Source organism: Lepisosteus oculatus, chromosome 15 (assembly GCF_040954835.1).
Source record: "Lepisosteus oculatus isolate fLepOcu1 chromosome 15, fLepOcu1.hap2, whole genome shotgun sequence".
Taxonomy (NCBI): Eukaryota; Metazoa; Chordata; class Actinopteri; order Semionotiformes; family Lepisosteidae; genus Lepisosteus; species Lepisosteus oculatus.
Window position 1 is genome coordinate 29,708,844 of NC_090710.1, and position 12,243 is coordinate 29,721,086.

Sequence of the window (12,243 nt, forward strand, 5' to 3'; positions counted from 1 at the left end):
CCATAATGTCACTCTCAGTCAGCTGTTGTGTGCTATTGCAACCCATATATGTATAGTACAGCCCATGGGCCAGCCTGCTGCAGGGTGCTGCAGTGCTTTAAGGGAGAGGATGTTTATTGCTTCTGTGCTAGGCCTGGAATTTGAAACATCTAGGGGCCTCCAGCAGATGAACGATCTTTGGCATCAGTGGCTTTTTCTGCTTGCTGAAAACCCGGATCAGTCCTCCCCTTTTCCTGTGATACTTACTGTACTCAAAGACACCAGCTCCTCCTCAGATGTTACACAGAGGAGCCTCGAGTGGAGCTAACAGCTGCAACTTTCTTGAGGCTCCAGGGCTGGAGTCAGGGCGCAGGCATCTTCACGCTCCACAGTGAAAATCACAGCTGAAGACTTTAAAAGTGTCGCCCGCTTCTTGCCAGCGGTTTTTACTGCATCTGTATTTCAAATTTTGGAGCCTGTGCGAGCTCTTCCCGTTTCCAAATGCTTTGTTGTGAGGATGAAGTGGACGAGTTGTGTAAGTACAGTTTCTGAACATGCTGAAAAGTTTAGTGTCATGTCTGAAGGATCTGTTATATTTTGGATTTCACTGATAGATGCTTTTTAAAAAAAAACATTTTAAACAGTACTGATGATTTTTGAAGCATTGCAAATTTTTGAATGAACATAATGTAAACTTCTGAAATGACATATATTCATACACTTATTCCGTTATTATTTAAGAAGGCTGTATAAATTAATGGAGTTTTCAGCTACAGGAGCTGTACTGCTAGGGAATGTGACAGAACTGAATGATACAATTATTAATCAAACACTTTCGTCCTTTATTTAACTGCCTCTTTGAAACTTGTGATTGTGAAAAGTTATTATATATTTAGGATAAATATTAAACATACAGTAGCTACAGTATATCACTTTTCTTTGTGATGTTACAGGCTTAACGATATACTATAGGTAACTGTATTTTGTTTTTCGAATGGGAGTACTTTTGGCTTGAAATTTAAGGACGTTAGTAAATGATGTGAACTCCACTGTGTTTTCTAAAAAGCACAAACATGAAGTGCAAATGGGATTTCAACCTTGAAACCTCCTTGGAACTAAAATAAACAGTTATAATATAGAAATGCGTACAAGTCCTTGATGGATGTATTCTATGCCTAACATTTTACCTCTCGCTTTAATTCAGAAGGAAAGGCAATATTTTTTTAAGAAAAGAAAGCCTTAGCAACAGTGTTTTAGCATAGACAGTCAGGGACAGTAGAGGGCTAAACTGCTCTTCTCCTGTGATGCACCTAGCTGTATCCATGGTGACACACCTTCTCTAGCTTCGGCCTTTTATTGCTGTCTCACCATGTACTGCTCCACTGGTCCTTCCTGATAATGCTGATAGACTAGCTGAAAAGTAATTGACAGATGAAACATTGGTTTGCGATGTGAAATCCTTTGGGAATAATTTATAAAAGCAGAGCATGCTGCTTCCAACCCTGTTTGGTATCAAGTCAAAAGTGATTTTTAGTTAAAGTGAAGAGTAATATGTTCTGCAGAGTCTACTTCCACTTGTGCTTGTGCAATTCTGCCATGTTTTTTGTACAATATCAGCTTCTTTTTAAATAATGTTGTGTCAGAGGAGTAGGCAAAGCCCTGAGGTTTAACATAAGCAAATGAAAAAATAAACACACAGACATAATGTTCCAGAGCCAGAACGTGGAAGAAAATAATCAAAATGTTCTCTTAAAAAGAGAAAAAGTTGACTGCAGACATAATTTTTTATACATTGATTGTCATTTCAGATCTATTTTGTCCTTTAATTTAATTCTAAACCACGCAATGTGAATAATTATATTACAATAATTGATTATTATTAGTGTTAGAAATATTGATGACATGCAGATTGAAATACATGACTTTTAAGCTTAAATATTTCCTTTGAATGAAAGGGGGTCATGCAAGGCAAACAGCAGACACATACAGGACACGTTCTAGTTAGTTAAAAACCTATGACTGTAAGACTGTCAGACTGCACAGGTTTTTATGTTTCTTCTGCATTATTTATCAGAGAAGAGTTCCAGTTGCATTAAAGGGATGATATTTTCATAGTGTTCCTGTCAAAACAATTTGTGTGAATAGAAGATACTTTTTTTGCATGGAAATATATATAATATTCAGAGGTTAGTAAGAGGTGAAATACTGTATGTGGCTTTACAGAACATCAACAAATGAAAATAGCTAGTGATTCTAAGATTTAAAATTCAGGTCCTTAGTATTAACATTGAACATCTTCAAATGCAGCATTTGCCATAAAAGTATGTAGTTTAACTGTAAAGTTAATATATTTGTCATATTTAAATTAAAATATACAGTACAGTACAGATTATGCTTAAAAGGGGAATAAAGTCATTATAAAGACCTAATAAACATCTCTTGGTCAAACCGTGCTTAAATGATCAATGAAATTATTTTATTTTTGATCATCTCACTGAATTCTAAAAAGTATCATATACAATGTACTGTATATTTTGAGTATGTAAAACACGGAAACATTCAATAATGTAGAAATTCAAATAAATAGAATATATAATTATATATATGTTTATATATAAACTGTATTTATATGGAGTTACAAGGCACTTAAAAATGCAGATAACATAATGTGAAACATATTTGAAGAGAATTTCTATATGCACAGCTTAAAACGGACTATTCGCAACAAATTGACGTGCATTGAAAACACATTAGAAAATTATTTTTTTTCTGTTCCAGTAGATTAGAATTCTCTAATTAACACAAAGGCCAAACAAAGCATCCTTAGGTTAAAATGAAAACAAAACAGAAGAAAACAGTTCTGACAGCTCCCTCGCGTTGATAATGCTGATTCAGTCAGCTAATTGAATTTGTAAGTATTGTGTTCTAAAGGTTACATAATGGGGACACCGTACTAGAGACGTCAAGTAGCTATTTTTTTCTCCCACTTGTTCTGTGAGATATGTGAGTGCAAAAAGCATTTTGAAATGATGGGAATTTGCCTTTCTCTTGAAAGCAGTTTTTATCCAATGTGCAGAGGAATGTAGGTAATGGAGGCGTTTTGGCTATTCCAGACATACTGTACAGGGCATGTTAAGGGAATGCAATATCACAAAGAACAAGAAATACAAAAAAATGTGCCATGATGGGGAGATTAGTGACCTTGATTCATTTGTTACTCCCAACATTTAATTTTTCCCCCCATTGCGGTTAAATTGAAAGGTAAGATTACTCACACAGACTCTCTGTTGGCCTTGGATGCTGTGTCTTTTCTGTCAATGCAGCTGACTCTGACTTGAATTTAGTTTTTTTTTTATGCCATGAAGTTCAAGAGCTCCAGTGTGGGAAAATAAAAAGTCCCTTTCCTTTATTGAATCTAGTTTTCCTGGGAACTGTTTTTTTTTCTTTCGTACTGGGAATTGCTAACTCCTGTGGCTGCTGCTAATATTGATTAAACTGTGTTTACTATACTGCTGCAGATGTGCAGTAAGCAAATCAAACAGGAAGGCATATTTTTCACGTTACATTTGCCAAAATTGTTACCAGACCACTGAGGTCAGTAAGTAAAATGTGGTCTCCTGGTGACGTTTTGTTTGTATTTGCTATGTGCCAGGATGTGGGATGTGGAAGGGTGTTTTGCAGGCCATGTAGGGGTATACAGTAGTTAAACCTATTCCTGAGTACAATGATTGTGAGTTACCAGGGGAATATATTAGAGATTTTTATTTGCCATGAGGCAGACAAAAAGGTCAAAGACCACGAGCTTCTGAAGAAAAAAAAAATACAATTATTCATGGCCCACAGGCAACTAAAAAGGATTAGTACACACATGGTTACAGTATATATAGTCTGGCAGGCAAAGTGCAATGAAATATTTCCTGTTTAGGAGAGTTGATTCCATAAAATACAGTGTGTGTTTTTGGAAGCTACCATCAACAGCAGAAGTATTTTGATTCAAGACTGATTTCTAATCCTATCATTTTCTGTCCATTCAGGGGGCAAGGTAAAAATGATTTACTTGAATGTAGTTTTAAATTTAGCAAAGTAGCTAAAAGAATAATATCTTTAATTGACTTCATGGTTCAATGGATAAATTCCATGTAATGCTTTCTGTATCTTGGCCTATATTGTACCAACAGTACATGGCTTACTGTCATTGTAATGTACCACTATAAAGACAAATGGCAAGATTTCTAACCACATATTCTTGCATTAATCACTCCTTCATTGTCTATTTGATTTTATTCTAGTGGTTTATTGCCGGACACAAACATAAAAAATCCTGAAAATTACTTTTGTTTGAACATTAGAAAGGTTTTTAATGAATATTAGAGTTCTGTTCCTAGAGAGGATAATAGCAGACTCTATTTCACACAGCATGGTGCCAGGAACACAGCAGATTACAAGTGTGTACACTTGGCCTCTATCCAGTTTTTCAGGGACAGGTTCTTGATTTAAAACTTTATGTCCTTGCTTTCTTCCTAAATTCTGTGTTCAATGTCCTGAATCACACACTACCTGAAAGTACTGTACCCTCGGTTCCAGTACCAGAATTACTCCAAGGTTCATAAGTGACTATGAACATTGACAGATCAATCTGCTTCTTTTGAGGTTATTTACAAAAATACAGTAGATTTACAAACCCTCAGACTTCCACTATATTAGGTGAGAGTAAGATCCAAAAGTCCTTGTGATCCCGCAATTACTGCTCATGAGGTGTGTGTTTTATTTTTGTTAAATGCCTGGGTCAGTCTTCAGGATTGTTTTTAATCAATTATTTTTGTATGTTTACCATTTTTATGTGTAAACTTTGACTACACAAAGCGTGTCATCTGCCTGTTTATTGAATGTTTTGGGTACCTGTCCTACAGGTAGAACAAAATGAATTGTGAGTGATCTCCATGAAAAACAGCAAACACTGTTTTAAAGTAAGCCAAAGTTGGGAGTAGTGGTCTGGGCTCTGGACTTGGAAAACATGAAAAGTAGACAATTCAGCTCTGATGACAGCACTGCAGTTGTACTCTTAAGCAAAGTCTTAAGCTATCAGAGTGAAAAATATTTCACTCTGATAGCTTCAGCAAAATAACCAGCATGTATAAATGGATACAGATGTACTGTAAATCATATAAACGTTTCAGCCAAATAATAATCACAATTTACTGCATAGTAATTGTGCAATCTGGCTCATACGATATTTAAAACTGAAGTCATGTAACATTTGCTTGAGAATGTCACCGCTTTTACCATTGTGTTCCTTTGGTTCAATGTTAGACTTTCCTCGAAGGAGTAACTTCCTGTCATAAGGTGCTTAAAGATGGGCTCTGTGTCTCCCATGTATTTCAGTTTTGTTGAGAGGGGTTACGTCAGTGTCTGAAATCATTAGAGCCCATGTCTGTTCCCTCAGAGCACACAAATGTAACGGCATAGTTAGCTTGACCTTTGAATATGTTTAATCAAGTTTTGGTCCACAGTGATCATTTGTACTCTGATGCTAAGATTGATCTGCATACTGTCTCCCGCAATCAGCATTCTCTTGACATTTTCAGAATGTCCTTATTGTTGAATTCTGTTTGCCCCTGTTACCACATTTATTAGAATATTAGTTGTGCACCTTCCCAGGCAGTGCAAAGGTTTATTTTTTTTGTTGTTGTTATATGGAGCTAAGACTTTTTCTTTCCTTAAATCCAATCTTGACTGATTACACTAGAAACTAGACAACTAGTCTTCTGATCGTACAGTACATAACATGTACAGTACTTCTGAGGTATTGTGTTGACACTATAACAATAAATCCAACAGAATAGGAATAAGAAAGTGCAATTGTAAAATAACTGTAATATGAGTAGACTTTACAGGAATCACTCTGAAAAGCTGTGTAATATTAGTGCTTCTAAACTAGTCATAAAACACAGTATTATATTTAAATGTCAGGGAGCATGATGAAATGTAGATCACATTCCTGTACACCATAAAATCCCATATAAAAAACATATCTTTATATAAAATGTATGCCTGTGTTTGATGCATTATTGAATTATTTTTTGGGGGAAATAGTGCTTGCATTCACACATTTAGAGCAACTGAAATACTGTCAGATAGCAGAAGCATTATCTTTATTCTGTCATAAACACGGAGGAAATTGAATGCAGTTCTGAATTACATACAGTATATTACAAAAAGAAACACATCAGTGGAAAATGCATGTTTTTCAGTATTTACAAAATTTCAGAATTTGTTTGAAATTCAGTGACAGAATTCATAGAAGGAAATGATGCCAACTACAAGGCAGTACTGGCTTGTATTCCCATGTATCTCCAAATGTACTACATCCAGTATTTTCCAGGGAAGTACTGTATATGCTTCTACATTGTAGTACAGGGTTAGAAAGCATTCTTGAAATTAGACAGAGGACCTTAGATATCAGATCAGATAAGATCACTTTATTAACCATATACTGTACAATTTCTTGCATTAGGAATTTGTGTTTTCGCAGACCTCAGCTTGCTCTCCATGAGACACACAGACAGGGAGAGAAGCTGGGGTCAGAGTGCAGGGTCAGCCATTTTTATGGAGCCCCTGGAGCAGCTGGAGTGAAGGGCTTTTTTTCGGGGGTCCAACAGAGTAGGATTCCTCTGCCGGCCACGGGATACGAACCAGCAACCTTCCAGCCACAGGCGCAGATCCATAGCCACAGAGCCACAACTGAAAGCCTGGGTATGTTCTGGCCTAATCTTTTATATTGTTGTTAGAGACCCCAAAACAATACTCAGCAGCTCACTCTTCTATCTGCCATGTTAAATCTATCTGTGATGGATAGATAGACAGATTCAACCGCTCTGTCATATGTGCATATGCACTCGTGTATGAGACCTCAACGTTTTGGTGTGCTGTATCAAATTTTAAATGTGTTAATTAAGCTCAGTACTTGTAAAGTTTAAACTGCCCTGGCTACTTTAATCTCTGGTGGCGGCATAAGCTGTGTAAAGTTGGGCTATTCAAAAGTTTCCCTAAAAGAAGATGACTGAAAAACTGCAAGCAGATGAAAAAATTTGCTCAAGGTACCAGACCTTTATAACATCTTTGAGTGGGCAAAGCATAATTATGCGTATCCGGGGGTGCCTTGTACGCTGGTCCTTAAAGTGACATAAAAGACAAAAAACTAATCAACTGCATTTGATATGAACTTTACTAGGGAGTTGGAGGAGGGATATTAAGAGGATTGTGCTGACTAATTACCAGAGAAAACCCTCTTATAAGAAATTTGCCTAGAGGTGACAAAGATAACAGCATCCATTTACAACACCATGAGCTGTACTTAAATGGATTTTTTACCGTTGCTTTAGGCAAGAAAACCATTCTCTCTCCAAAACTAGATGATAGAAGCAATTTAAAAACAGGCCACAGAAGAAAATAAGTCTTTCCAAAAAAATTGGATATAGATGTATTGAAAGGTAGCCTTCAAGCTCTTACCTCCTTATTATTGTGAAGTAATCCAGTTATGTTTCATGCAATGATTTGCATTAGTCTATCTGCCTTTAGCTTTGCACTCTATTGACACTTTCTGCCTCTCTGGAGGCAGGTACTGTAAGATAAAGCCCCATCAAAAGTGTGATGGCTTTCAATCATGCGTTGACAAGGCAGAACACAGCTGAGTGCTTCTTAAACAGAAAAAATTGTAATGTACAGACCTGGGGGGCATTTGTGAGTCCTTAGGTTAGACTAAGGGGCACATTGTTGCAGACTTCATTAATTTGCACCTATTTTGCCAGCTCCTATATGGTATTTTAGATACAAATGAAGCCATGAAGTCCATTTAGATTTAGAAGTCCATCTTCCATGCATCTCAATCATTGAGTAATCAAAACTGTGTACCATGAAACTGTTTATTAACAAGAAAAGCATTAAAAATGGTTGCATGCATTCTTTATACTTTGTGTTAACACTGTCATGTTCATCCTGTTGCTTATTCAACCCTTGACTGCGAGGCATCAGAAAGATGATATTGTCTGAGCAGAGGGGAGCGCCTGTCTCTATATGTTTGATTGCTGTAATCTCAGAGAGCTGTGGGACAGTGTAAGCAAGCCCCTCATTCAGTGCTGTTCCAGCTTCTTTAGCATGGAGCTCTGAAACACACCCGATCATCATTAAAATCACCATTCCAGTTACTGATGGACTGGAATGTGACAGTAAATGGCATTTGACACAAAACTCTCTGCCTGCCCCATCTCTTTACTGTCCTCCCCTCAGACATGTTACGAAGGCTTGTGTCAGCAGATACTATATAATGCATCATGTCTTCAGTAAAACTGCAATCTTCTTGATCACACAATTATTTTGCCTTCAATACCAGGTGTAGCATCTGTCCAGGAATGCTGAATCAAAAATGGAAGTGATCTCTTGATGAAATACTCAACTTGTACTGAAATTGTATTTTTTCTTTACCTCGTGTACAGTATATTGAAAGTTTAAAAGAGTAGAAACAAAGTCTGTTTTGCCTTTGCAAGATCATTCAGTGTTGGGCGTATTTAACTCCTACAGTGTTTTTTTAGAATACCACAGTGCTGTAATATTGGGAACCTACTGTACATTAATCACTTACGTTCCTATTGGGCTAAAGGCATCTCATTGTAATTAAAGTTAAACTAGTTCTCTCCAAAACATTTTCTGAAGTTCAGGAAGGTTGAATATATGTTTTTGAATTAGGTAATAAAGCTTATAAATTTTTGTGAAGTGTCTTATTGCTGTCATTGTAATATTTCAGTGTTTTGGGCGGTTGTGTAATCTACTTAGTGTAACTCACATCCCAGGGTGTTAGAGATATTGTCTGAAAGTCTCCAGTAGCTTTGCAAAGTCTGCAAATCCCACACAGTAGAGAGTTGTTTCTCTGTAGCCCTCAAATTCTGTCTCACTTCAGAGGATTAAAAATAAAAAAAGATAATGATGGAGTTTATGTCGTGCCTAAAGTGCTCTGCTTTTCCAAGCATTTTCCAGCATTGTTGCTGTCAGTGAATTAAATAAATATACACACACACATACTTGTATACAGTGAAATCCGCAACCTTGAATAAATTAAACCCTTTTGTGGTGGATTTCACACAGGAATTGTTGTAATGAGATAATTTAAGAAACTTCTTCAGTGATAAGAAAGTTATTTTGCAGTTTTTTTTCGTTGTTTATGTCTACAGCGTTTGCATATGCTTTTAAAGGGAATTAGATTAGTTACCATAACAAATAATTTAAGCTGCCTAACTAAATTAGGAAATTCAAAATGTGAAGACCCTTCTAGTGGATCTCTGTTTATATCCAAGAAAACCCCAAACCGCAATGACTCACAACACGTAGAATAGGGCTTTTGGAGAATATTGCACACCGCTGGGTAGTCATCTTTCAGTGAGGCCATGTGTTGTTGTATTTGGCAACACTTGTATCCTATTTATCTCTTATCCTGGAAGTTCAGATACAGGAATGGAAAAAAAAATGCTTGAGCAATCGATTCTTGAACATGTAAGGAATTCTTTCCAGAACCTAGAACAGCAAATGAGAGAAATGTTGTTTTTCTGTTATATTTGGTTTATGTTTTGAGACATAAAAAATAATAAAATCTTGTTCACGATAAAGAACCTAGAACAGCGCTTAGCAAGCATACGATTTTCTGTTTTCTTTAAGATTGCAAGTAATGTTGGCTTGATGCTTAGGCAAGTAAAAAAAACCTCCACAAGATGGTACATTATACAGTAACATATGGAAACATTTATGGCATAAATGTAAGGTTTCAAATAGAAGATGTGTGGTGTTCAGCTCCAGGTGCTCCTAGTTAATGGGAATAATTTAACTTGTAGCTGTAAACAGTCTTCTGCTATAGATGGCAGTTTTAACATTCACCATGAGAACATTATTCAGATGTCATCAGCACAGTGGATAAAGGGGAGTGTCCGTTATCCACTATGAATTTTTGTTGTCAAATAATTATTGTGGATTGCATATGTATATTTGTGAGATCCCTAAAGCAATTTCCAAAGTAAAAATACCCTGGAGTTAAAAACAAAATCATTTCATAATGATAGTGACACCAAATAACACTTTTCCCACCCCACTTCCTTCTAAAGAAATAGACATTTTATAATTCCACCAAATTGGGCATGTTAGCTTTCTTTAATGTCAGATATTAAAATACATTTAACTTCCAGTTGAGTCAGGGTTTTTGTTGTATCTTGGTGTCAAACCAAACTCATAAGCCACTTCTGTGTAAACTAGTTGTCCTCTAACTTCACAGTGGAGCATATCCTACTAAAGTGAAGCTCAGCATCTAAATACAGTATAGCCTTGTTTAAAGTCACTTTATAGTCTTTTGGGGTCTTCATCCTTGGCAGTGATTTGAGTTGAAATGAAGGACAAAATAGCAACAAGAGCACAGTTGAAACCTTTCAAGTTTATTTAAGAATGTTACAAATACATAATGTATTATTTTTTGTAAATTGCTTTCTTTTAACATTGTGTTTTAGCAATTATTCCAATATCAGCTTTCTTAGTTTTTTTATGCACTCTCACTTATGGCATAGCAGTATGTAGGACACATCATCCCCAGACCATCAGACCAGTGTTCATGATTGGTCTGGTGATCAGGCATAACCAATATGGGTGCACTGTAGCAGACATACAGTAGAGAGACCGAGAATCGGAAGAGACAGGGAGCTTGAGGGTGAGAGACCGAGGAATCGTGTGATCCAGAGTGAGGTTTGTCCATGTGTTTTTGTTCTGTTTTTCTTTTGGGAAAGTGAGAAGCAGCTTACAGTAGCTGTCTGATTGATCAGGGAAGGATGGAAGAAGTGAGTCAGTATTGTAAAATCAGAATTAGACATTTGTTTCCATTTTGCTTTGGCTTTAGGTGGCTGGTTGTTTTCTCCTGCACTGTAAGTAGAATAGCACTACTGTATGTTGCACCTCATTGCTGCCTTTATGTGCCTAATGCTCCCATCTTTACACATCTTTATTGGTCGATTTTCCCCACTTATTTAAAGAGCATACATCACCATGACACCCTTTGTATTGTCGTTACTATAAAGTGGTGAAAGCATGCAGTAGGTTTTGCAGTCTCATGTACAGTGAGCCCTAGCAGCAGATTGTGGCAGTTCTTGAAAGAAAAGAAGAAATTGCTGAATAAAAGAAGAGGCAAAAATGTTGTCTCTAGACTCAATTAGAGACCCCAGTAAACCACTTTGTCTGAAGACATAAAACAAGAATCACCGTTCCTAGGGATACAGGGGAATGGTACAGAAGCTCCTGGAGATTAAAGATTGCATAAGGATGCCATTCAAAGCTGATATACTGACCTGTTTAAGGCTCTCCAGGCCATGTTAGAGGTGGTCAAAATGCTGCAAAGAAGGCTTCCCACGTCTGAGACAAGCTTCATTCTTCAACGCAGAGCTACAGTAGAGGGTCTGAAGAGAATCGAGCCCTCCAGCAAAGAGCTTGAGGGGAGGCTGGAAACAGGCAGCTCTTAGCAACAAAGAGAGAGGAGCTGCCATGTACAGGGCCAGAGAAGGAGAAGCTTTTTAACCACCATGCTCAGTGGGGAAGGAGTTGCCATAACCTGATCCCCCGTGCTGTTACTGCCACCAAGCCCTGAGCCAGCTGAAAATGGGAGAGGAAGACAAGACATTGCTACCCTGGATGGAGCTCTTGAGCTCCCATCCTACCCACAACCTCCAAGGGAGGGGGAGATGGCGAGAGAGGAGGAATGTTAGCTCAACCAACCTGGCCTAAGCGAACAGAGGGAGAATGATGACAATAGGTCCCTGCTACTTCGGCTAGAGACCGGAGAGGGTGAGGAGAGCTTGCTGATGACTTGGCCTATGCTCAGAGAAGGGTGAGGTGCCTCTGCTGTAGCCAGAGACAAAGCAGTGCTGCAGATAGAGAAGCTAATACCAATGGCAGCCATGGATATTGGCAGCAGGGTAATGCAGAGGAGAAAAATTTCAGTGATTCCTCATGGTCAGGTGGAGAGGTATTAACACACCAATGCCATGTGACAGGGAAGACCCAGGAGGGGAATAGGCATGCTCTTGACTTGTCCCCCCTCCCTTCTCTGTTTTCTGTATGTGTGTTTGGGGGGCAAGACTGGCCTTTGTACAGCCATTATTCAGATGGCTGTCAGCCTTCCTCATGGGGGCAGGGTCAGGGGGCAGTGTGCGTCATCGCAGTAAGAGGGAGCAAGATGCTTGATCT

At 37.8% G+C, this 12,243-nt stretch overlaps 1 protein-coding gene across 13 annotated transcripts in view; it reads left to right on the forward strand.

Annotated features, from left to right (window-relative positions):
• The window catches only part of dmd (dystrophin), a 726,399-nt gene that overhangs the window by 83,280 nt on the left and 630,876 nt on the right, over nt 1–12,243 (forward strand). Inside the window, exon 1 of one of the 13 annotated variants that reach the window (XM_015364180.2) lies at nt 188–514. The exons of the other annotated variants lie outside the window; for them this stretch is intronic. Within the exon in view, the coding sequence (XP_015219666.1) occupies nt 481–514 (34 nt within the window). The 5' untranslated portion in view covers nt 188–480. Of the gene's footprint in view, nt 1–187; nt 515–12,243 lie in introns of those variants that run through there. 13 annotated transcript variants of the gene reach the window in all.